The sequence below is a fragment of the Mustela erminea genome, chromosome X (genome assembly GCF_009829155.1).
Source record: "Mustela erminea isolate mMusErm1 chromosome X, mMusErm1.Pri, whole genome shotgun sequence".
Taxonomy (NCBI): Eukaryota; Metazoa; Chordata; class Mammalia; order Carnivora; family Mustelidae; genus Mustela; species Mustela erminea.
The window spans coordinates 103,771,677-103,798,743 of record NC_045635.1 but is presented as its reverse complement, the minus strand read 5'-3'; the positions used below and the strand labels follow the sequence as shown (position 1 = coordinate 103,798,743).

The following is a 27,067-nucleotide window of genomic DNA, read 5'->3' as shown; positions in this document are numbered from 1 at the left end:
ATCTAGAAGAGAGTGGACACAAAATACCAAAAGATACAGAATAACATGAAAGGTTTCATATGTCCTGACAGTACCATTGTTAGAGGTATTACAATAGATTTAACTGCCAAAAGAGAGTTCTTCCAAACACCCACATTTTTCTTGTTCAGATATTCTGAGGATAATTTTTGAGACCAGTAGATTTCAAATTATGTCTTTGGAATTTGGGTGCTACTCTTTTAGAACCCCAATCTCTTTCAATCAAGAGTTCTGTTTTATCTGTTTTATGTGTTTGGGGTTGTCCTTATTTAATTGCTGAATTGCTCTTCTGCTTTAAATTGTTCCAAGAAGTTTTGTTTTAGACAGAAGATAATAATACAAGAGAATGAAAAAACCAATGCATCTATTCATTCAGCTTTTTTTTTTTTTTTTAAAAAAAAAAGGTTTGTTAGGGGGCGCATCTGGGTGGTGCAGTTGGTAAAGTGTCCAACTCTTGGTTTCAGCTCAGGTCGTGATCTCACCGTCCTGAGATCAAGCCCCAAGTGGGGCTGCTCAGTGTCTCCTGGAGATTCTCTCTTTCCCTCTCCCTCTGCCCTTCCTCACCATGCACTCTCTCCTCTCTAAAACAAATAAATAAATCTTTAAAAAAATAATGAAAAATTAAAAAGTTTTGTTGGGGGCACCTGGGTGGCTCAGTCAATTAGGCGTCTGCCTTCAGCTTAGGTCATGATCCCAAGGTCCCTGCTTAGCAGGGACCCTGCTTCTCCCTCTGCCTGTTGCTCTCTCTCCCTCTAACAAATAAATAAAATCTTAAAAGGAAAAGAAGGTTTGTTGAGCACCTAGTATTTTTATTATATAACACATGATGAATATGTTATCATTGTAAAAGATTCTAAAATTACTAGGAAAATGTTGAAGTCCCAGCTCCCCATTGTAAAGATCAACGGTTTGGGGGTATGATCCTTCCAGTTCTCTCTGTATGCATTTATATATAAAGAGATACTTTTTTTTTTTTTAACTTAAACAGGATCATCAGATATGCATTGTTCTACAGTGTTTTTTATACAAAACCTAGAGCTCTTTTCATGTCAGTACGTGTAGGTCAACCAGGGGTGTGTTGATGTTTGACAACAAGCTCTCTGTGAAAAAAAAAAAAAGGATTTGCAATGTTTTCTGGTTCCTGGAATGTTCATAAACCCACCATGGGTGTCAACTACCAACATGAAGTCATTGAAGGTGGAATTGGGAAGACATGTGCACAGTTGGCTCTTATAAACCAGTATAAGCTTGCTACAGCACACCACTGAATCAGTTCTTTTTTTTTCTTTTTAGGCTTTTTATTTTGAAATAAATTTAGACTTACAGAAAAGTGAGCAGATGTAGCTCTGAATTGCTGTGTACCTGTCACTCAGCTGCCAGTATTAACATCTTGCATAACGATAGTACAATTATTAAAAGTAAGAGATTAACATTGGTGTGATGCTATTAACTCAAGAGTTTAATACTGGTTTCTCCAGTTTTTCCTTTTTTTTTTTTTTTTTCCTGTTCCGGGATCCTATCTGGGATCCCACATTGCATTTAATTGTCATGTCTCCTTCAATCTGACAGTCTCTTGAGATCAGTCCTTTTAATTCTTACATAAGATTTCATAGCTTGGATATACCACCTTCTCAGAGATGGATGTATTGGTGGTTCTTTTTTTTTTTTTTCTTAACTATATTAACAAAGTCATTATGTTAACAACGTTAGGTTGAATTCCCTTGTACATACTCCTTCATACACAACCGTGATTATTTCTTTAGTAGTTTCCTGGAAGTTGAATTCCTTGGTCAAGGAATATTCCCAATTTAAATTTTGATTGATATCACAAAATTGTTTTCTAAAGCTCCTTTACTACTTTATAGTCGCATCAGAAGTATGTAAGTAGAGTACCTCCTGACTACTAGGCACCGAGTTTAGGACCAGGGATAGAAAAACCAAGACATGGACCCTTCCCTTTGAATGCTTTCATAATAATGAGGTAGACATATCAATGGATAGCTTCGATATAATGTGATAGGTCCTAGGAGAGGGTGCTAAAAGAGAAACATCCCATCTCTTTGTGAAATGTTCTAGATAGGCAAGATCAACGTTGGCCAATACAAATACAAAGCAAACCACATATGTAATTTAAAATTTCACAGTAGCCACATTCAAAATGTGAAAAAAAAAGTTGGGATTAATTAAAATTCTTATTTAATTGAATATATATCTAAAATATTGTCATTTCAATATGTAGTTACTATAACAATTATTTATTGGATATATTCTATTTTTTCTTTTATATTAAGTCTTCAATTCTGACTAGCCACATTTCAGATGTTTGGCAGACACATGTGCAAGTGGCCACCATGCTGGACAGTACAGACCTAGGTCATTCAGCACTGATTTCCTACTTCTACTTCTGAAGCATTCCTATGGTCTCTCCCAGAGGGGAATATTTTTGCCTTTTGAAAGGGAATGGAATGAAGAAGCAGTATCAATTATAAATATTAATAGAGACCATCAGTCTTACTTAAGAGAAAAAGACCAACGTCCCAACAGAGAGTACAGAGAAGTAACTGCAAGGAGACTCAGAGTTTTCAGCCTAGAGAAATGTGCAAGTTAAGAAGAGCTTATTCTCCCAAAGTTAGCCTGCCTTGAGATCCAAGGTGCTTGATTGAGTTTGGTGATCAGGCATGATGAGATACTCCATTTGTTACCTTTGTAATACATTTATAATTTCAGAGTGTAGCTTTGTGCAATTGGATAAACCAAGAAGGATAATAATTATAAAATGTACAAGACTCAACTCTAAGGTGTATTTGTTAGAGGAGCATTAAGGACTGCCATTCTTAATAAGCTGAAAAGACATTCTTCCTGGAATATCTGAATAGGCATATACATTCTTTCTTGCCATTGAATTTCAGTAAAGTGCAGTGATACGGTACTGGTATTCCTGGAGAGATCTGGGTCATTTCAATCTTTACTCACTGAGGATGTATATTTTTATATATGTCTTTAGGAAAAATAACTTTGACTTTGGGGCCAGGAGTACTTCGATTAGACCTACTATAACCAGCATTGCTCATTTGGAGGTGGATGTTCCAGTATGGGTGATTTTAGTTATATTACTTTCTATTCTTTCTACTTTCTATTCTATTTCTAAAGTTTATGAGTGGCCAGTTTGTGAAGTTGGTTAGAACACAGAAATAGTACAATCATGGGTGCAATCCTTCAGTTTAAAAGTTTTCCTACCACCCTTCTTCCTGACTGAGCTCCATTCATACTGGGATCCTTAGTGTTCCTCACACATTCCACACAAAGCTTAAGGGTTTTGTGTAATTGCTATTCCTTCCTCCTGGAAGGTTCTTCAACTAAATATTCATATGACTTCACTCCATTCAAAACTTGGTTCAAATATTACCTCCTCTGAGCCTTCTTTGTTTCCACACAGCTATATTATATTAATTATAGCATATTTTTATTCATTGTCTACATGTCTAAACCCACCACCCTCTCGTATGAGTTCTGGGAAGGTAGAGATTTTGTAAAAAATTTTATTCACTGCTATAAACTTAGAAAAACAGTGCCTGGTGCAAGTAGGCACTCAAAAAAATATTTGTTGAATCAATCTATAATATAATTTAATACTGTCTATTCATTACCAGCTATACCCTTAATTCTAACAGTTGGTTTATAATGTCTATACTTGGGTTTGGGAGACTTGCCTCAAAATGTGGCTATAAATACATAGCATAGATCTGATTGGAGATCCACTAGAAGCTGAAGACTCTCTATCTTCATCCTGCATCCAAGGCTGATGTGCCATCAGTGTGTCCTGGTGAGGCTGCATTGGTTGTTCATTTCCGATTCCCTATTGATCAGCCAGTATCTATGGTGTCCTGGCTGTTAAATTTTTTTTTTTTGCCTTTGCATGTATTTCCAACGTTTCCAATGTGCCAGGATATGCTTTGAAGATATTTGTTGAATGAATTAATAAATACATCCCCATAGAAAGTACTGCCGTATCTTTCTAGTGATGTATGGGTATGTCCCAAAGGTCAATATAATTTAATTTTATTGGTCTTAATATGAACAAAACATTATTTCTAATAAAACACAAAGACTGGAGTTATGTAGTTACCTTAGTCTACCTGCACATACGTTTTGACTTCCTTTCTCAAATCAACAGAGGAAAGTTCATTTTGGAGGAGAGGAAAGACTATGTGGTTTTTCTTTGGTACCCATAGTCTATAGCAAGTAAGTTAACTTGCATTATGTATTCATACAAATACACATTACAAATAGCTTCTTACCTGTAAAAGACAAAGTAAACTCAAAAAATTATAAAGCTTCACTGCCCTGAAAGGTTGTTCTACTAAATGTGCCCACACCTCTCTATCTGTCTTGATTGGTTGGAAGCAGCCTAATTCATTCTGTGGTGAAAAATTAATCCTTACCTTATTATTTTGAAGTGATTCTCAGCACATGGCTGAGAATTTTTTCTGTCATTTTTGAGTGCCCTCAGGAAACTGGCTTAACTTAAAGTGTATAAAATATCCCCCTTGAACTTTAAAATGAAAACTACTATGCCTTTTGTTCCTTATGGCCAATCTAATTTCACAAAAGTAACTGAACCAAGGGAATCCAACACATTTTCAATATGGCTTCTAACATCCGTCATATTCACATTATTGGGGAACAGAGTAGATAAAATTTTCTTAAAAAAATAATAAGCCTCTTTAATTGGAGTATGTTAAACTAACCATACTTCGAATCTTTTGCCATACTGTACCTGACTCAGTACCACTATCATTTGAGTTTCAAGGGTTTCCAGTAATTGCAAGAGAAATTCATCAGGCAGCACTGGCCTTAATCCAAAGAAAAGGATAGAAAGCAATTAAATGCTTAAGAGTTTTAAGGATAAATTAGGAGGTAGGTGTTAGAAATCTCTAGCTCCAACCAAAAGTGGATGAATGATTTTTAAATAGGCTATCTGACTAGCTTTCCTGTTCCCAGTTGCAAATCCATATACTGTATATGAGTATTAGACATACAAATTAGCCCCTTTTACTATGCCTAGGAACATAAAGGAAAAGGTTAGTGGGTCAAGAGCAGGTACCCCCTTTTGGTAAGATTTGGTTGATGTTTAAAATTGCAATGAGAAAACAGATAAAAGGATTTCCAGAGCTTCTGTCCTAGTTACTATTTTCTTCCAACATTATCTGCCCTCAGTGACCTCATTCACTCTCACAATGTCCGCTGTAGCCTCTGTGCATACATGATTCCACAGTCTTGTTCTAACCTTAATACTTCACCAGAACTTCAAACCTCCAAAGCTCCTGGGTCAAACATGACTGTCTGGATAGCCCATTGGCAGGTGGAACCCAGCACCTCCAAAGATGATTTCATTATATTTCTCCCAGCACCCCACCCTGCCACAAACCAAGTAGTCATCAGTCAACAGCTAGTTCAACTAGTCATCATTTAACAAACACATCTCCAGCACCAGTTATCTGTAGCTAGTGTTGGGCTAAGTGCAGAATCCCTTAACTCTATTAAATCACTGCCCCATGCTTTCAGTTACTCAGGCTCAAAACCTAAACTTTGGATTCCTCCTTTTCCCTCATTTTTTTCTATTCTTGCCCCCAGAATATTCACATGTGTACATGAGCACACAGGTGCACACATACACACACACACACACACACACACACACACACACACAAAACACAACTAGCTGCCAAACCCTGAGACGACATTTATGCCATTTCTCCTTAAGGAATCGCTTTCTTTGCACTCCCACTGCCACTGCCCTAATTGAGACGCTCATTATTTCTCACCTTGATTATTGCAATGCCATCCCAATTTGTGTGCCTGCCAAATCCTTAGGCCTCCAATTCGTTGTTCTCCACACTAGTATTGGATTTATCTTTCCGCAAAGGGTGCTCTGATGATATCATTTCTTTACCTAGAAACCATCAGTGCTCCCCATTGCTATCAAATTAATCTTCCTAAAGAAAACTGATCATAACACTCATTTGCTCAGAAAATAGCAATGCCTCCCTGCTGCCTAATAAATTGAATCCAAATATCTAAGTGTGGCATTCAGCGTCCTCTACAATATGGCCCTAATCCTCCCTTTGAGCCTTAACTTCCACTACCATCTATGCGTAACTATACTCTAGCCAACCCCAGCAATTTCCTTTGCCTCAAATGCATGTTGTGCTTTACAATATCATATTTTCTTCAAGCTGCCCCCTCACGCTACCCATTGCTGTCACCTGTCAGAGCCCTACACATTTTTCAAGGTTCATCTCAAATCCTACCTCGTTAAAGCATCCCTGATCAGCCAAGCCAATTTTAATCTGTTGTTCCTTTAAACCACTTCTTTTAAACGGATTTTATTTATTTATTTGACAGACAGAGACCACAAGTAGGCAGAGAGGCAAGCAGAGAGAGAGGAGGAAGCAGGCTCCCCTGCGGTGCAGAGAGCCCGATGCGGGGCTCGATCCCAGGACCCTGAGATCATGACCTGAGCCAAAGGGAGAGGCTTTAAGCCACAGAGCCACCCAGGCGCCCCTAAACCACTTCTTTTTTTTAAGTTTTTATTTTAATGCTGGTTAGTTAACATGCAGTGTATTATGAGTTTCAGGTGTACAATTTAGTGATGCAACACTTCCATACAACAGTCCGTAATCATCACAAGTGCCCTCCTTAATCCCCATTACCTGTCTGACCCACTCCACGACCACCACCACCTCCTCTCTGGTAATCATCAGAGAGTCTATACCTTGAGTATAAAACAATTAAGTTTTTCAAATATGTGTTCTCTAGAATTTAGAGTCTGTTTCTTGGTTTGCCTTCCTCTCTTTTTTCCCCTTCGCTCATTTGTTTTATTTCTTAAATTCCACGTATGTGTGAAATCATATGGTATTGGGCTTTCTCTGACTTATTTACTCAGCATTATACCCTCTAGCTCTGTCCATATCTTTGCGAATGGCAAGATTTCATTCTTTTTTATGGCTGAGTAATATTTCACCATGTATATATATCTCACATCTCCTTTATCCATTCATCATTCGATGGATACTTGGGCTATTTCCATAATTTGGCTATTGTCGATAATTCTGTTTTAAACATGGGGTTGCATGTATCCCTTTGAATTAATGTTTTTGTATTCTTTGGGTAAATAACCCAGTACTAGCAATTGCTAGACTGTAGGGTTCTATTTTTAACTTATTGAGGAAACTCCATACTGTTTTCCAGAGTGGCTTCCCCAGTTTGCTTTCCCACCAACAGTGTAAGAGGATTCCTCTTTCTCCACCCCCTCGCCAACACCTATTATCTCTTGTGTTGTTGATTTTAGCCATGCTGACAGGTGTGAGGTGGTATTTTATTCCTGGGTTGCAAGGGTGGTTCAGTATTCACAAATCAATCAATGTGATACACCACATCAATAAAAGGATAAGAACCATATGCCCAATGTAATAGATACAGGAAAATCATCAGACTAAGTACAACATCCATTCATAATAAAAACACTCAGCAAAAAAAAAAAAAACCAAAAATAAAACAAAAACAAAAACAAAAAAAAAAACACTCAGCAAAGTAGATTTAGAGGGAACATACCTCAACATAATAAAGGCCATATGTGGAGACCCACACCTAACATCATCCTCAGTGAGGAGAAACAGCTTTTCCCCTACAGTCAGGAACAAGACAGGGATGTCCACTCTCACCACTGTTATTTAACATATAGAATGGAAAGTTTTAGCCACAGCAATTGAAAAATAAACCACTTCTTTTCTTCTTAAAAATATTTTGTAAGGCATTTTTATTTGAAACTAGAGAATAAACAATTTCTTTTAAAACAAAAATTCTCTTCCCCCAGATGGCAAACACTGCCCATTTTCATTGTAAAAAGTATCAACAATACATAAATCCTAAAGAAGGAAATGAAAATCCTCCATAACCTCCATGTTGTGAACATGTTGCTATATATCCTCCTAGCCCTCTCTCTCCCCAGACATCAACACATCTACACACACACACACACATATTATAGATCATTCTATTCATACTGTTTAGTAGCCTGATGTTTTTCATTTGATGCATCATAATTATTCCCATGCCAGTTCATAATCTTCTGTAACATGATTTAATAGCAGTGTAACCTTGTACTATTTGTAATACCAGTTATTTCATTAATTTCCTTCTGATGAATATTTAGACTCATCATAACTTTCTACTAGTTTTTAAGTGTTACAATAGATAGCTTTTTAGTTTGTACACATTCATAATTAACTCATAGAAATGGAATTGTAGGCTAAAAGGGTAAGCCAAATTTTAAGGTTTTTTGGATAAATGATACTATGTTACCTTCCACAAGGGTGGGTGTTTTTTTTAATACTCTCATGAGAGTATATGAGAGTGCCCACTACACTCTGATCAACACAGGTATTTTTTAATCTGGTAACAATTGAGCCTGTACTGTGTCAGTTATGCTGCATTATAGTAATTTTACACTTGTGTTCTTCCAGCTCCTACCCTAATAGGCATCTATATTTTAACATCTGCAGGAGCTATCATGGGACCTTATGCATACCAGGCACTCGGGAAACTGGCTTAGTGAAGGCCTACCATGTTCTCATAATTGCCTGTCCACCATCACTCTGCAGTTTCCATATACAAAGTAGAGTTCCATGACCAAGGGAAATGAGAAGGGATAACAGTGTTGAAGACCAGCATCTAATCCCATTGTGGTTGCTTCACTAATGTCCCAATGTCTATCACTGGGATAGCTAGAGCCTCAACATTTTAACAATAGCTATTTGTAAGGGCAGCTCATGTATGATACAGGTATAAACTCAAAGCTGCTTGGCCCAACTAAAAGAAAACTGGTCATGGCATTTTTAGGTGGAAAGAGACAGCTGGTTTGGAGACTTCCTCAGCAAGTCTGGAATAAGTTCATGTATGGCTTGTTTTCTTGCAGCAGTACATTTGTTCGGCCTGACTTGGCAGTTGCAACCAGTTGAAGGACAGCTCTATGAAAATGGAGTTAGCAAAGGGAACAGAGGGACCGAATCCGTGGATACTACTTACTCTCCAATTGGAGGAAAAGTTTCCGATAAATCAGAGAAAAAAGGTACAGTGATCAAAATGACTGATTTATTGATTATTGATTACTTTTCTTCTAATTCGGTTATTAGAACCAAAGCTGGGATGGTTTCACTTCACATTAAATTTCATGATCACTCGAAAGAAGTACTCTACGTGGACAGAATAAATACATGTAAATGTCTTATGAAAGCAAATTTTCCTTTCTCTAGTGCCTTGAGTATAAACCAATTAAACTTTTCAAATATGTAGGCAATTTTGAAAATAGATAAATATTTACAGGATGGAGGTTTCAATACAATGGAAATTGCATTTCACATATAACTACCCTGAAGCAACATGGGATTTTGATTAAGTTCGCTGTGTCCAAGCCTAACATTTATATATAACATTTTACAAAGGGTATATGGAAATTTCTTCTGTTTATAATAAGAAAAAGCCTTTTATGCTTAATATAAGGGTGAATGTTTATGTCAAAGTGGGGGAACATGAATTTTTTTCTAGTGGGAAACATGAATTCTTTGCAGTTGGAAAAAATAAAAAAGTACTCTGAGTACTGAATTGTTCAATTTAACCAATGTAAGCTTGAGCTACCTGACTTATTTACAATAAATGTCACATACCAGCACTCCCAACATCTTCACATTGAATGATCTGAGTCTCAATATACAAGTATTGAAAATAGCTGGAAATTTCTATTCTAATTTCTCTTGAAATAGGATTCAGCACACCGGGACTCAATGTAAAATTTCAGGATGTCAATTCCAAAAGCATATATTGAAAACAGAACATAGAGCACAATCCTAAATATTTTTAGGAGATCACATTCAAACAGATGAATGAATGAATGACCCAAACCCTACCCTCAAGAAACTTAAAATCTTATGGGGTAATAAGACAGTCTTACTTTGGCTGATGAGTTGCAAACAAGATATTTTGTTTTGTAACTGCTCGAGTTACTAATCTTTACTTGTGTTTCTAATTTCTTTTGGGGTTATTGGTAGGGTGTGCTGTTTGGTTTTTGCTTGCTTTTGAAAATGTAATTCTATGCTTCAGTAAAACTCATGCTTAGGTTTCAGGAAAACATTATGATTTGTCCTAGTTTTTGATTCACAATGCAGCTTGCTTTATGTCCTCGTTTAGAAATACTGTCTCTAGCCTGGGCTGACCTTTCCCAGCAATTCCATTGTTGCTGCTGAGACGGGCTGAGGGTCAGAGATGACAGAGGAAAGGGTCTGAGTATACTTGGACTCTGGCTTTTTCTCTCTTATCTTCTTTCCCACTCTTTGATTCCTTTATATGTGCAAGTGCAAGAGCCACCATTTGGTGCCTAGGGGTTTCTTGCTGTTCACACTTGAAATTCATGAGTTATCTGTTTGAGGACAAAAAACACGCAAGACAGAAGGTCACTACATAGTCATTACCAGAGCATATTCATTTGTTTACTCTAATTCAGACATCTGTAATTCCTTTCCACAAAGTACCGTTGACCCTTGAATAACATGGGTTTGAATTGCCCAGGTCCTCTACAGATTTTTTTCAATAAATACAACACAGGCCTCTTTATGATTTTCTTAATAACATTTATTTCCTCTAGTTTACTTTATTGTAGGAAAACAGTATATATTACATGTAACATATGAAATCCATGTTAATCAACTGTTTGTATTACTGGTAAGGCTTCAAGTTAAGTTTTGGGGGAGTCACAAGTTTTACGAGGATTATTTGACTGCATGGGGTTAAGAGGGAGGAGATGGCTATACCTAACCCCAGTGTTGTCCAGGGGTTAGCTGGAGTTTTCTGATGACTGGAATTTTTTGCATAATTAACCATGTGCCAAGAATTATTCCGGACCCTTCACATGTATTATATCATGAAGGTAACATTACGGACCTCATTTTCCAAATAAAGAAACAGAGGCTCAGAGAGGTTAAGTAACTTGCCCAAGGTCACAAAGCTAGAGATTTTCTCTACCCTGTACAGAAATTCACACACGAAACGTATATGAAAACCACAAAAGACACTTTACCTAATGAAAGCAAAGCCCCAGAGTCTATTCATGATGGCTTTTAGAGAAATTCTATACAGCTATATTTTAATATGTTGTAACAAGTTTCATAAATGAAAAAACGTTTTTAAGTTTCTGCTCAATTATAACAACAAACAGGCTGAAAAATTCCAATTTAATACTTTATGAGGAAAAATTATTAAGGATTGATGCCATATATACCAACTTGTTATCTTAAACTGATTTTTTGTGGCAGTCTGAAAAAAACCTTAACTGTAACTGCACATCATGGTTCTGCTGTATTAGGTCTTTACTGCATATCACTCACCGAGTAAAAACATAGCTCCTGTTTTATAATGCCATGTGTACACTAAACCAAACCTTGCAGAAGATGAAATATACCTAAAAGGATATTTTCAACTGGTCAGCTGTATCCTGTTATGATTTTCTAGACATCGCATACCCCATAAATACAGTTGTAGAAGCTTGTCTTAATGATCTTGTATGCATTAAAATACAAAACCAAAAAACAAATAATCCTTTTTTTACATTGTAAAATTTCAGGATGTCAATGTTTTTTACATTGATTTCCTCACTCTCCTAGAGGACTGGACATTGTAGGGCTGTGGTTAAGATCCTAGACTGTGGAGTCAGACTCATCTGGCTTTGAACACTGTGTCATTTCCTGGCTCTCAAGCCTCAGGCAATGAGTTGATACAACCTTGCTGAACTAATATCCTCTTCTGCAACACAAGGACGATAATAATAGTACTTGTCTCATAAGTTGGTTGGGAGGAACAAGTGAGATAATGGTTTTAGTGCACAGTGCCAGGCACCCAGTTAAAGTTAGCAGTAATTATTGGAACAAGTGATTGGAAAATTGCCTTGAGTTTATTGACATCCCATTAGGTACTGTAGATCCTGCTTCAAACTGCTATCAGGTTTTCCACAAATGATGGCCTTCTTGAGATTTATGTTTTCTCTTTTTAAAGTTTGATCTCTCTTTGCTTAGCAAGTTAACATCTACTATTTCATAATCATCATTACCCTCATTGTCAAAGATGGATAAATAGAATGACACTGTAAAAAGAAAACCAAATTCTATTGGAATTGTTTCCCCATTAACAGTAGTTATATATATCTGCTTCTCCTTAGGAGACTAAAGAATTTTCTCACCATGTAGTTTTCCAAATGAAAGAAAACAGAATATTTGATTATAGACATTTAGCATGCTAATGTTTTATTTTTGAAATGTACTTGAATAATTTGAATTTAATTTCAAAAAGAAGACATAAGTCACAATCACATATTGGAATCTGCCAGAAAAGCCAGCTGTCAGTTGTTCAATAAACATTTATAGAATTGAAAACATTATACTAAAACAGCCCCTACTACCTTAGAAGTTTATAAACTAGTCATAACTCTTTCTCTTTAATGCACAGTATGTAACAACTACTTTAAACAGAGCAAGGGACAGAAAAAAGTAAAAGGCTTACTCCCAGACCTAAGTCACATAACATCCATAAATTGAACTAAATATAATTACAGTGTAATTTAGCAACTAATATGGAATGCTAAAATCTGAAACATTATCAAATCCAAAGTCTTTGTTTAAAGATGAAGAAACTGAGGTCCAAAAGGGTCAAGAACCAGAGAGAAATCTGAACCAGAACAGAGGACATTTGATTGTACCTCTTCTGTTTTCTCATCTGTTATTGAAATAATGTAACACAGACTAAACATATAAATGGCTAAAGAGGTTTTCTAAGGAAGTGTCAAAGGCAAAAACTGAATAGGTAGGGAAATTAATTTTATTCAGGCTATTGCAATAGGGAAAGCATTCCAGATCTGGAAGATCAGAGTGTCTGAGCAAAGTGGATTTTGCCTTAGACTTTTCTAGGACTACTGGATAAGGAACATGTGGGATGATTTACAGCTGGGGTTGTCTTGTGCTCAGAAGTCTTAGTCAGTCAACTGACCAGGAAATGTTTCTGTCCGCATCTAGCTAGTTGAAGGAGAACAAATAGTTCTGATCTCAGCTAATTATTTATGAGGCAAAGAATAGGCAATTGGAGGGTCTGTATCTGGTCTTTCAGCAGGCTCCAGCAAAAGGGGAAAGGTCCTTCTTTGGCGTTGTTACAGGTCAACATAGGAGTCTTCTGCAGTTCTTATGGGATCCATGACAAAGGGTAGACAGAGAGCCATATCTAATAAGTCATAGGGGAAAGAGCTTTTAATAAGGTTGTTTTTGGTTTTTGGTTGTTGTCCTAAAACATAAAAGAGTGAGAAGGTTTTGGAAGACAAAAGGTTGGGAAGATTTCTTACCCAGCAGTTTTCCAGGAGCATAGGGCTCAGGTGAAGTCCAACATCGTCATCCGTCATCTGAATAAGGAAGTTTATCGGGTAGTGGACAGTACTAAATTCTTGTAGGTTAGATGCCAAAATAGAGCATGGGAACAAAAAGCAGATGGGGAGACAGAGCTAAAGGATACTCAAGTCCACCTTTATCTCCTTTATAATTTTTGCAAAAGTCTGTCCTTGGGGGAAAGTGGCATTTCTCTTAAATTCATTCTACAAGATCTATCTCCACAAAGTTGAAGGGGGAAGAAAAGGTACTTTCTAGTTCAATATCTGCTGAATATATGACCATAGAAACAACATAGAGCTGATTGACATGACACAGCGTACAGCCTGTCTTGAAGATGCGTTAGCCTAGACCAAGCAATGACTAGAGCTCTTCACCTCTCTGGGCTCAGGTTTCTTATCTGAAAAAGGAGGGCGTTGGCTTTGTCCGGGTTGAAAAATAATTTTCCCTCTAACCTTCTAGTTTCTAGGCTGAGGCACCCACCCACCCCTGCTGTAATAATAATAATAATAATAATAATAATAAAACAGATTAACAGGAAGGAGAAAAACAGTTTAATAACATGTTTGTGCCCTGCATATGCAGGAAAGACCCAGGAAAACAGAGTAACTCCTGGAATGGCCCAGGCCGCCACCTTACATACTATCTCTAGCTAAAGACAAAAGCTGTCAGGGGCGGGGAGGGAAGCCAGTTACATGAGGCTGTCAGACAAAGCACAGGGAGCTGGAGTATGGCTGCTAGACAGAGTGAAGTCCTCTTTTCCACTGATGAGTTTCTAGAGATTTAGGCACATCTTCTTCCTGGTACAGAGAGGGATCCCCCTTACACATGTCAATTTCCCTTATAAATGTAAATGTCCCCTTACCAAAGGACCTTCTACATGGTTTTTCTGTCTGCCATTTCTTCAAGATGATCCTTACATCAAAGAATCATATTGTGGGGTGCCAATTCTGCTCTCCTTCAGCTTTAAAACTTTTAGGGAGTGGAGGAGGGATAGTAGGCAGGGAAACACATTTTGCAAATTATACCTTACCTGCAAAGCATAAATTTAAAAAAAAAAAACAGATAAAAGCCACATCTCTCCAGATAAAATGGGAGGGGGGCTCAGATTCCTGCCACAATTCCCCCTGCGTTCCCCTTTCCTTTCTTTGCTCTCCATTCTCCTCCCAGCTGCTAATGCTTTGACAAACAAGGGGTGATGCTCTGTGGGACTGGCTTATCTCTAAGGTCCCCTCCAGCTGTGTACATTAGGAGTCAGTGAATTCGAATTCTGCAGTTAGGGAAGAACAATTAGCCCTTCCAAATAAAAGTGGACCTATTTTTGCAAAAGGCATGTATAACTCCTGGAAAAATGTTTGAAATGTGTGTCTGTAAAATGTGCCAACCACTTTGCCATTTAAATTTACTTGCCGAGAATTCTGTTGTAATTCAAATAATTAATTCCCAGTTTTCTGCCTTATAAGTTTGGATTTCTGACATGTGTGTAACAATAACAGTCTGCACTTAGAGAACATTTACAATTTCAAAATACTTTAATGTCTTTCATCCGCATAACAGTTTTATGCTGTAGCAGCTATTGTTACCCTTGTTTTACACTTGAGAAAGGAAAACACAAGAAGGTTAAGAGACTTGGCTTGCATAATAGATACAACTACAGGCACAGCTGAAAAGAGGATCTAGTCTTTTAATGTTAGCTCAAGACCCTTCTTCGAGCCTCTTCTTTTAAAATTTCTTTTCTCAAGGCCAGTTGCTTAAGTAACAGCTGTCTTGATTAAAAATCTGCATGCATGTGGCGAAATGTGTATATTTTCTGTAAGAGTTCTTAGACCTGGATTCAGCAAGACTCCCCTCCTCCTGAAAACAGAACACATACCCCTTTGGGATTCAAAGTTAACAACCCAAATGTACCTTTCAAGACCTCCTTTCATTGTAGACCTAGCTGGAGAGAGGGTTGTGTGTGTGTGTGTGTGTGTGTGTGTGTTGATTGTTTTTGTTTTTGTTTTGTTTTGTTTTGTTGTTTTGTTGTGGTGGTGTTTTGTTGAGTTTTACCTGTGGCATATTTATATTGGAGGCAATTTATTCAATGACAGTTGTGGACCTTAAATAAAAAGTTGAATTTCAGATTTACTTGTAGTTTCACTGACATTTATTTCACAGACCCAGCCAGTAGGTAAAGATTCATTTTGTGGTACAAAAGTAAAGAACTGCACCAACCCCACCCAGGTAATCACTGTGCGTTCGGATGGAACACAGTCCTGCAGTATAATTCTGTGGTTCTTCAATATTGGTTCATAGGACATGTGGATATTAAAATGCACTCAGCTGCCCTTTGAGTCAACCCATAGTTTCGATATCTTTTACTTAAAGGATATTAGAGCCCAGGACATTGTGGTAGAATTGGGAATAATTCATATAAGTACAACAAACCACATGAATAAAATAGTAGTAATGCACTAACAAAGACAACAATGTTGGGAGCGTAACATTATTATTTTTAAAGATTGATGGCAAATTACAGCAAATGTTTCCTATAATGCTATATAGATGTTTCTCTAATACAAGGTTTCAGGGGGTCCAGCTAGAGTGCTGCAGCTTGTTTTCAACTATATTAAATCACTTTATCAATATACTTCAGTTTTAACAAAAGCTTTTCTAAAGCATACTGGAAACCTGACTTCTAAAACAGATTTATGGAAAGGGTTCACTAGGCTAAAAGGCAAACTTATTTACGGTATAAAAAATTCATGTTAAATGTTCTTGGTCATATATGTTTAATGTTTCCTTTTAATCCTTACTTTACTTTGTTTGTTTGTTTGTTTGTTTAACTAATAGACACCTTTCCTGTGGAATGTATCTCCTTCGTGGTCCCTCTAGCCTAACAGCATACATCTGACAGGGGCGCTGCTGGTATGCTGTGGAATGGCATAGGGATCCTCCTGGAATAGTCCTTCAAAAGCTAGGGGATCTGCCCAGAACATCTTTATACCATCACAGTTTTTTGAGAGAAACAGTGCATTGTAGAAATTTACCAGCCATGTGTGTTCCTAATTCTGTTGAGTATCTGTTTATATCTTATGGCTATATTATTTTTGGAGGAATTTCAAACTTCTACTAGCTTTTGCATGAAGTCAAAGGTAATTCTCATATGTAAAATTTGCTTTTGAAAACAAAATCTTAAGAGTTCCAGGGTTGAATGCACAAGTCTGCATTTCCCTTTGCGTAACTTCGGCAATCCCGTAGATAATAATCACATATCCTTTCTTGGCCTCCACCTTTCTAATACCATGAGCCCTTGGTTTTACTTCTGAACTCTCCTTGTAACTGTATTTTCCTTGGTCGTTTTACTTGCCTTTTCCTATGTCCATTATATATCCTACCGAAGGTATGAGAACTGCACACAGATACCATAGTCCCATTGCCAGTGGCTCAGAGAGTGGGAAGAATAAAAGCAAAAAGTTAGATTGTAGGAGAAATGATTCTTGACCTCCCCAACCTCCAATATCAAGGGAAGAAAAATGAAATGTTACTGTTTACAAGCATACAAGTTCATGATTTTTAGTGCTATGTGAGTCAAGATGCTATTTTAACTGTACCAAGTACTATGGAATGCGCACGAATGAAGCAGAAGACATAGCTTTTGCCCTTGAGAAAATCCTATTCAGCAGGAAAGCTGGAGGAAGCACGAATACATGCACACACAATGCAAAATAACATGCAACCAACTGGTGTACAGAAATAGAAATAAGATGGTTAGGTGATTAAGAGGCTTAAAAGGCAAAAGATGAAAAGATGATTGTTTATTATAGAAGTAGTTTGAGCTGGGCCTTGAGAAACCAGAAAAATCAATCCAAGTTGACCTTAAAGAGCACATATTTAGGAGAATGGACTAATAGAGTAGTGGGGGGAAATGCAGATGGTAATAGCCTGTGGTAAATGGATAATGAAGCAGTAGAGGCAGCAGATGGAGACAGCTTGGCAAAGAAAGGAGATAAATAGTATGATAGCTAGATGAAGGCGCAGTTGGGTCATTTTAGTTGTTGTTTTTTTGTTTTGTTTTGTTTTAAGAAAGACTTGTGCTTGTTTGAAGACAAAGAATAAGAAACCAGTAAAGAGGGAGACATTGAGAATGCCAGTAAGTAAAGAGAGAGTGAAGGGTCCAAAGTCTGGACAGAAGAGAAGGAAGGAGCCTCAGAGAGAAACTGGGACACGGAATTTTATGGCACACTGAGTATGAGAGAGGCATATTGATGTTGTGAAAATGAGAGGTAGGAGTTCCAAAAGAGGACCCGTAGATGTTTGTGTCTTGTTCCATAGATGCTACTATCTTTCCAAATTTCATATTACTGTTGTTGTCATCGTTATTTTAAGATCTTATTTATTTATTTGAGACAGAGAGTGTGAAAGAGAGAGCATGAGTCGGGGGAGCAGCAGAGGGAGAGGGAGAAGCAGACTCCCTGCTGAGCAGGGAACCCAACACGGGCTTGATTCTAGGACCCTGAGATCATGACCTGAGCTGAAGGCAGACACTTCACTGACTCAGCCACCCAGGCGCCCCAGTATTGTTGTTACTATGTGTTATGAGTTTTAATTGGGAGATGTTTTAATTTGATATTATTGAATATTTTCCGAGTTCCTTAAAGATGGAAGTTAAAAGCGATAGCAAATACGACAACCCCTGAAAACTGTTGCCTCTGCAGGCTGCTTCTTTTTCCCAGGGCCTGGCACAAGAAGTTGTACAATCCCCTTATTACTCTCAACTATGGGATAGGTGGGTCTTAATATAATCGCCTTTATGAAATGCCCGGAAGGTAGATGTCAAGATTTTAGACAGCCATGACTGCCCTGTCCTTTGGGGATTTACATTCTAAGATACAAAAGGGGGTGCTGGATAAATTGAGCTGTAACTAGCCCAGTGTTAGTCTGACATTGTTTAAAAATACAGAAAATGGGCATCCTTGCTGTGTGCTATCAATGACATATTCCAAAATACTGGGCAGGAGACAATTCATCAGATATCAGGTATCAGATAACCATCTAAAACCACTTGGGAACACATCAGAACTCTTGGACAGATCATGATAGTTTGTGTGTATATGTGTCTGCAGGCTCTACATACCAATTTAGAACTTAGAACCATATCTTTTGGAACAACTTTAATGAGCTATATTTTACATACTATATAATTCCCAATTTAATGTATACAACTGAGGGGCGCCTGGGTGGCTCAGGGGGTTAAGCCTCTGCCTTCGGCTCAAGTCATGGTCCTGGCATCGAGCCCCGCATCAGGCTCTCTGCTCAGCAGGGAGCCTGCTTCCGCCCCTCGCTCTGCCTGCCTCTCTGCCTACTTGTGATCTCTTTGTCAAATAACTAAATAAAATATTTAAAAAATAATAAAATATACAATTCAGCAATTCTTAGCATATTCAGAGTTGTGTAACCATCATGGCTATTTAATTCTAGAATATTTTCATCACACTGAAAAGAAACCTCATGGGCATTGGTAGTTACCCGATATCCCCACTTCTCCCCAGCCCCTGGCAACCACTAATCTATTTCCTGTCTTTATAGATTTACCTACATGTACGTTTTATATAAATGGAATCATATAATGTGTATTCTTTTGTGTCTGGCTTTTTTCAGTTAACTTAATGTTTTCAAAGTTTGTCCATGTTGTGGCATGTATTGATACTTCATTCCTTTTTATGGTTGAATAATATTCCACTGTGTGAGTATACCATATTTTGTTTATCTAGTCATCAACTGATGGACCTTTTGTGGTTTTTCACTTTTTTTGCTATTATAAATAATGCTGCTATAAGCATTCATGTACAAGTTTTTGTTAGAACACCTGTTTTCAGTTTTTTAAGAGGCCAAAGTTAAAAGGGTGCCAATTTCTCCACATTCATCAACACATTTATTGTCTATCATTTTTATTTTAGCTATCTTAGTGGGTATAAAGTGGTATCTCATTGTGTTTTTAACTTGCATGTTCTTGATGGCTAATGAAGTTGAGCCTCTTTTCCTGTGCTTATTGGCCATTTGTATTTCCTCTTTGGAGAAATGTCTATTTGGATCCTTGGCCCATTTTTTAATTTGTTTATTTGGATTTTTACTGGTCAGTTTGTAAGTCTTCTTAATGTATTCTAGATACAAACCTCTTTTCTAATATATGATTTGCAAACATTTTCTCCCATTCTCTAGGCAGTCTCTTCACTTTCTTGATTGTGTCTTCTGAGGCACAAAAGTTTTTAATTTTGATGAAGTCAAATGTATCTATTTTTTCTTTCATTTTATGTGCTTTTGATATCATATTTAAGAAACTACTGCCAGGGACGCCTGGGTGGCTCAGTGGGTTAAGCCACTGCCTTCAGCTCAGGTCATGATCTCAGGGTCCTGGGATCGAGTCCCGCATCGGGCTCTACTCAGCAGGGAGCCTGCTTCCCCCTCTCTCTCTCTCTCTCCCTGCCTCTCCATCTACTTGTGATTTCCCTCTGTCAAATAAAAAACATTTAAAAAAAAAAAAAAAAGAAAGAAACTACTGCCAAACCCCAGGTCACAAAGAATTATGCCTGTAATTTCTGCCTGAGAATTTTACAGGTTTAGTTCTTAAATGTAGAAATTTGGTCCATTTTGAGTTAATTTTTATATATGGTGTTGAGGGAGTGGTCCAACTTCACTCTTGCTTATGGATATCCACTCGTCCATCACCACTGGTTGAAAGGCTATTCTTTCCCCCATTGAATTGCCTTGGTGCCTTTGCTGAAATTCGGCTGACCATAAATGTGATGTTTAATTTCTTGACTCTCAATTCTATTCTATTGATCTCTATGTCTACTGTGATACCAGTACCATTACTGTAGTTTTGTAATAAATTTTGAAATCAGGAAGTGTTTTCCTTTTTTTTTTTTTTTTTAAGAGTGCTTTAGTTGTTCTGGGTTCCTTGAATTTCCAGGTGAATTTTAGCACAGCTAGTGTATTTCTGGAAAATGGGAGTTAGAATTTTGATACGCATTGCATTGACTCTGTAGATCGGTTTAGGAAGTATTACCATTTTAATAACAGTAAATCTTGTAACCCATGAATATGGATGTTTCCATTTATTTAGGCCTTCTTTAATTTCTTTCAGTGATGTTTTGTTTTTCTCAGTATACGAGTCTTGCAATTTTTTTTGCATTTTTTTAAATTTACTTACTTTTTATTTAATTTCAGTATAACAGTATTCATTATTTTTGCACCACACCCAGTGCTCCATGCAATCCGTGCCCTCTCTAATACCCACCACCTGGTTCCCCCAACCTCCCACCCCCTGTCCCTTCAAAACCCTCAGATTGTTTTTCAGAGTCCATAGTGTCTCATGGTTCACCTCCCCTTCCAATTTCCCTCAACTCCCTTCTCCTCTCCATCCCCCCTTCTCCTCCAGGATATTTGTTATGCTCCACAAATAAGTGAAACCATATGATACTTGACTCTCTCTGCTTGACTTATTTCACTCAGCACAATCTCTTCCAGTCCCGTCCATGTTGCTACAAAAGTTGGGTATTCATCCTTCCTGATGAATACATGAGTCTTGCAACATTTTTTTAAAAAGATTTGTTTATTTATTTTAGAGAGGGAGAGAAAGTGTGCAAGCCAGTGTAAGCTGGGGGTGGGGAGGGGCAGTGGGAGAAGAAAAGAATCTTCAGGCAGACTCCCCACTGAACATGGAGCCGAATGCGGGGCTCCATCCCAGGACCCCGATATCATGACCTGAGTTGAAACCAAAAGTTGGACACTCACCCAACTGAACCACTCAGGTGTCCCAACTTGCAGCTTTTTTTGTTAAATTTATCCCAAGTTTTTACATTCTTTTTGATGATATTGTAAGTGGAAATCATTTCTTTAATTTCCTTTTTTGTCTTTTCATTGCATGGTCCATATTTATTCATTAGCATTTGAAAATTTTTTCTTGCTAGTGGCAATATTATTTTCTTTTAAGGAGGTATTTTATACCATATTGACCATGACTCTGAGTAATTGATTAAATATGTAAAAATGTGATGATAAATTTGAGTTTTATATCCATTCAAGTTTTCACCAAAGAAATTCAGAGAGATTGACTACTTCGTATACCATTGGTAATAATCCACAGACTGAGATTCTACAAACAATTTGTGTTTCAGTGTATGAGATTGTATATCACATCAAGAGAGCCTGAAATTTGGAAACTAATGTTTGTGAATATTACTTAGTGGTCATTATAACACACCAGAAGAGCTGTGAAATTTTTTTTAAAAAATTTAACAAAGTGTAAATCCTTATGGCAGAACTTCAAGAAATACTTCTAAAAAGATAATTAAGTCTTTTAAACAACAATATGTTCAACAAACAGATATACAGGGTCAAAATGCAATTCAAAATTTGTCTTTTAATTAATGGTGAGATTTTAAACAATACCATTTCACTTCTGTCTGAGAAGATGTATGTAATACTAGATGAGGTATTGTATTGGCACATGAAGTCTTTCAGTGTCTGGACGTAATTGTTTACACTTACACACTCAGGTATTTCTCAAGTGTAATATTTGCTAATGGACTTTTCCACACAATCAGTGATCTATTATCAGTGTCAGGAAGGCAGGAGTATTTTATGTCTAAACATATTTTATTCACAGTTAATTCCCAAAGGTCTTCGTGTGATGTTTCAGTTCTTCTTCCCACTAAACCTGATACCAAAATGTCAAAGTAAATGATCAACATTACTAAATAAATTACCAAGATTACTATTTTATTAATTCATCCAAACAATATTTACCAAGTGCCTACCATGTACCAGGTTCATTCTTCCTTTTCTTTTTCCTGCATACTCCTCAGTTATAGAACCGATATAAAAAGCATGTGTAATATACAATCTGGAAAATCTGTCCCTGAAGAACTGAGAGTTGAATACATATTTTTCTTCAATAGTTTATGTAAAGAAAAGTATACAAGGCTACTTAGATGGGAAGGGTAGAATAGGTTTTCACTGTCCCCTTTATATCTCTTTGCAGCTTTTAATCACAGGAATTAGGGGTTCATTTCACCTCTCCATTTTGTCCCAAGCACTGAAATTTTAAATTTCATAATGATTTTCAAACTATGAACCGATTATTACGTTTGAAGGAACAAAAGGGAGGTGGTACTTGTGCCATGAGACACACACTAGGATTAATTCAGGTGAATGACCATACCAAAGGTATTTGTTGCTGTCTTCTGAGGATTTTGAATGTGCTATAGGGTGAGGTGAAGGGCAAATATGATCTTAAGGCATGTTTCTTTTTCATCCCTTTGGACAACATGCAGTTCAGTTAATTAAAGCCAGTATCTTGAAAATATATAAATAAATAAATAAATAAATAAATAAATAAATAAAAGCCAGTATCTTCTTAGCTTAGATACATTTTATGTAACTATCTATGTAACTTGCAAGTCCCTTAAAAGACTGCTAAGACTGCCGTTACGGACAATACCACAGCCTTTAACCTGGTCATTTTTACACGAGGACCTGATATGAGAATCTTTTTAACGACCGCATGTCAGTATCATCTACTCATGTTTCACTGAGTTTTGTGCAGGATCATTAAATCCAGTCTAGCTACATTAAGTAGAAAAAAATAAATACATGTCTATGTCCAGCAGAGCGCTACTTACCCCTGTCTTATAAGGACAGTTTTGTTAATAATTATGTTCTTAGCATTCAGTTATGTGTCTGAGTCTAGAGATAATGAGGGCTTGGTTCCATTGCACACAGTGTCTGTCACCAATTCCGGGCCTCTATATTTACCTGCCAGGTAGCTTGACCTTTTCGTTTTAAACTATGCAACTGTCAGTTAGCTTGCGATCCTTCCACACGGCCTATCTGCCATTGGTTTTTACCACTCAGTAGTTGGTGCCTGTGTTGCAAGCTATAAAGAGAGTGTTTAGCTCAAACTAAATTGGGGGATATTGGGGGGTATTGATATGAGCCGTGGCTCTTCCTCTTGCATTTCTGCAAGGGAGTGTTCTGCTACTGGAGAATGTGGTCTTCCTGGGCCTTTCGATATGCTGTAGCAATCTAAGTGATTAAATGACATTAAAACATTCATGTTACAGAATCCGGACCTTTGTGCTTGCTATACTTTAGCCCTGCTGCTAACACTTTGCAAATGAGGGATCGGGGACCATGTTAAGTTTGGCCAAAACTATTCCACTTCCTTATCCTGGCACAGAATGTCTTCCTGAAATCACATTCCATATCGTGGAATCCACATCCGTTTTCTCTGCATGCCATTTTCTTCTCTTTAGTTTTCCCCTTTGAGCTACATTAAGAAAAAAATGAAATAGTAAATTAACTAAGAACACTACATTGTAACCCGTAACAAAATTTGAGAGAAGACAAAATGGAGCAGGCTATTTAGCGATGTAGATTGCTAGCAGGGAGACGTCCCCCTTTCTGATACACTCGATGTTAAAGGTTAGAGGCTGAGAAATTTTCCATCTGCAAGCTGTGAGAATTTCTCTTTAGCACCAAATTGCGGCAACTCGCTTGCTATGCTATTTTTATTTAAATTATAGTCCACATGTTCATTCATGTTGTCATGTCTCTTCATCTATCTTGTTTTAATTGTGATGCAGGCTTTCAAAGGGTAAGACCATCTTTTAAAATCATTTTTATAAATGACTAAGTATATATGCTTCAGATATTTACTAATGCTAGTAACCAGGAAGCTCCAACAACACAACTTCACGAGTTTCTTTTGATTTAGTGAATAACATTTAAGTAGCCTCATTATGCAGTATATGATGCTATAAAGTGCAGAAGGAAGACATGGTGTAGCATTTGGTAAGGCTCGTATATAAAGGTTAATGTCCATCAGCCAGTTTTGCCCTGATTTTTTAAAATGACAGTGTCTGCATTCATTAAAGGCTATTTGTAGCACTTTTAAAATAGTGTTTGTTGAACATAATTTTAAATTATTTTATGTTCATAATAGTGTTTGAACAACCAAATGATGCATTTTAAGAAGTGATAAGAGTCGCTGATTGAGGACAGCAATTGAACAAACTGAACATTAGGTCAAAAACGGAAGTATCCACATAAACACAGTCTGTTAATTGTCTGCTCTTTGAAGACATCTGTCAGCTCCAGGACCTTAGGAGTTAAATGCATAATCAATCCTTTGGGGACAAGACCATTCTGTCTAACATAGGAAAAAGTAACTTTCAGTGAAAAATAAGGTCCTCGGTTGGTCATTTATCATCTCAAAGGGCATATTTTATTATAAATGTCAATTCCACAAAATTATGTGTCCTGTAATACATAATTATGTTCAAAATTGCATTTGAAATCTATTATTAACAGTTAACAGTGAACATTCTTAAAATAGTTATTACTCTTGGCCTTAACACAAAAAGCAATAATGGAGGCATTTTAGGGAGTTAAAAGCTAGAAGGCATTGGCCTCTGAATAAAGCCACTGCAGGTGTGTTTCTTAATGGGCTGTTAATTTTATAGCAAGTGAACACAAAGGACAGAGACCATGTGTGTTTTTAAACTGTGTTTGGTGTGGAGAAAGAGTTGATGGCTGAAAAATATAAAGGCAGTATGAAATGAGACCAAATTGGATTTTCCCTCTTGAAGTATGATCCTTGTGGCTTGAAACCAAGGCAAGCAAATTCTTGCCCCTCCTCTTTACCCCTTCCCTCCCTGACACCACTTAACACAGAATTCCACAGAAACATATAATAAACTTGCACATTGGAAATAATTAGAAAATATGGCGATAAATAATAAAGATCAGCTTGTCCAAACGCGACATCCTCTCACACTAATCATCTCCTTTTAGTTTTCTTGTTTTTGCCACTGGCATTGTCTGAGTCACCCCAACTCAACAACCATGGAGTCAGTTTGACTCTTCCTTAGCCTCCATACTTAGCATTCCAGTGTCCTAAGAACCTTGCTTCTCAATGTGTAGCCTGTGGACCATGCAACATGGGCATTACTTGGGAACTTGTGAGAAATATCCAACCTCAGACCTACTGAATCATAATGTGCATATTAGCTAGATGTCCTTCCTTAAGCACATTCAAGTTTGTAAGTGCTGTGCTAGAATCTTCTTTTACATTGTCTTTTCTTCTTTTTTTTCTTCCCAAGAAAATAACTTTTATTATTATAAATCAGTCTCTTTATATTTTAAATACTTTTTTTTTGTAAAATATATGTCTTCAGATTTTACTTTTTAATCCGGAGTGATGACTTTACCTTTTAACATAAGCATTTAGTTCTTTGCTCTTTATTTTATTATAATTTATCTTCCATCTTCTTTATGTTTTCTGATTCATCCATCCAGTCTGTGCCTTCTCTTTCTTGCCTTAGTTTAGATAATTTTTTTATCTCAGTATTATTTTCTCTAGCATGAAAAATAGATTTTTATTTTTTAGTATTTATGTTTGAAAGTACAATAAGATTTTTAAAATTTATAATAATCTGAAGTTCATTGATATTTGTATCATCCTATAGGATAACCCAGTTTTGGGGGTTTTTTTTCTGAGCTTGCTATATTATTTTTTCTTTGGTGTCTAGGTGAGGCTTATTTTTTTATTTTTTAATTTTTTTTATTAACATATAATGTATTATTAGCCCCGGAGGTACAGGTCTGTAAATTGCCAGGTTTACACACTTCACAGCACTCACCAGAGCACATACCTTCCTCAGTGTCCATAACCCAGCCACCCTCTTCTGACCCCCCTCCCCAGCAACCCTCAGTTTGTTTTGTGAGATTAAGAGTCTCTTATGGTTTGTCTCCCTCCTGATCCCATCTCGTTTCATTTTTTTAGGATAACCCAGTTTAATACTTCCTCAGTAATATATGATTTTGTTATTTTATCAAGCAGAAATTAACAAGTATAATTGTATATATTTAAAGTATACAACATGCTGATTTCATAGACCTATACAATGTAGAAATGATTAAAAAGGTGAAGATAATTACCACATCCATCACCTCACATAATTAACTTTTTTGGTGTGGTAAGAATGCTTAAGATCTACTCTCAAAAACATTCAAGTATATAATGCCATATTATTAACTATAGTCACCATGTTCTACGTTAGATTGTCTGAGCTCTGCTAGTAACTAAAAAGTCGTACCCTTTGACCGACATCACCCCATTTCCCCCTCCCTCCAATCCTGGCATCCATTCTAGTTTCTGTTTCTATGAAATTGACTTTTATTCTTTTATAGATTGCACACATAAGTGATATCATGCAGTATTTGTCTTTCTCTGTTTCGCTTGGTTTACTTAGCATAATGCGCTCCAGATTGATCCATGTTGTTGAAAATGGCAAGATTTCCTTTTTTTTAATTGAGTGGCTGAATAATATTTCATGTATATATACACAATGGAGTATTTTATATATATATATATGTATTGTATATTATGTGTATATATATATGTATATAAATAATATACACATCACATGTTCTTTATTCACTCTTTCATCAAAGGATATTTAGGTTGTTTCCATATCTTGGCTGTTGTGAGTATTGCGGCAGTGAATGTGGGTGTGTAGATATCTGCT

General features: G+C 36.9%; 1 protein-coding gene across 7 annotated transcripts in view; it reads left to right on the top strand.

The window, feature by feature from the left end:
* Positions 1–27,067, top strand: part of TENM1 (teneurin transmembrane protein 1) — a 794,330-nt gene that overhangs the window by 508,214 nt on the left and 259,049 nt on the right. For 5 of the 7 annotated variants that reach the window (XM_032329990.1, XM_032329992.1, XM_032329988.1 and 2 more), the window contains one exon: positions 8,996–9,148. The exons of 1 other annotated variant lie outside the window; for it this stretch is intronic. In XM_032329990.1, the coding sequence (XP_032185881.1) occupies positions 8,996–9,148 (153 nt within the window). The remainder of the gene's footprint in view (positions 1–8,995; positions 9,149–27,067) is intronic. One more of the 7 variants, XM_032329991.1, reaches the window with a different exon arrangement.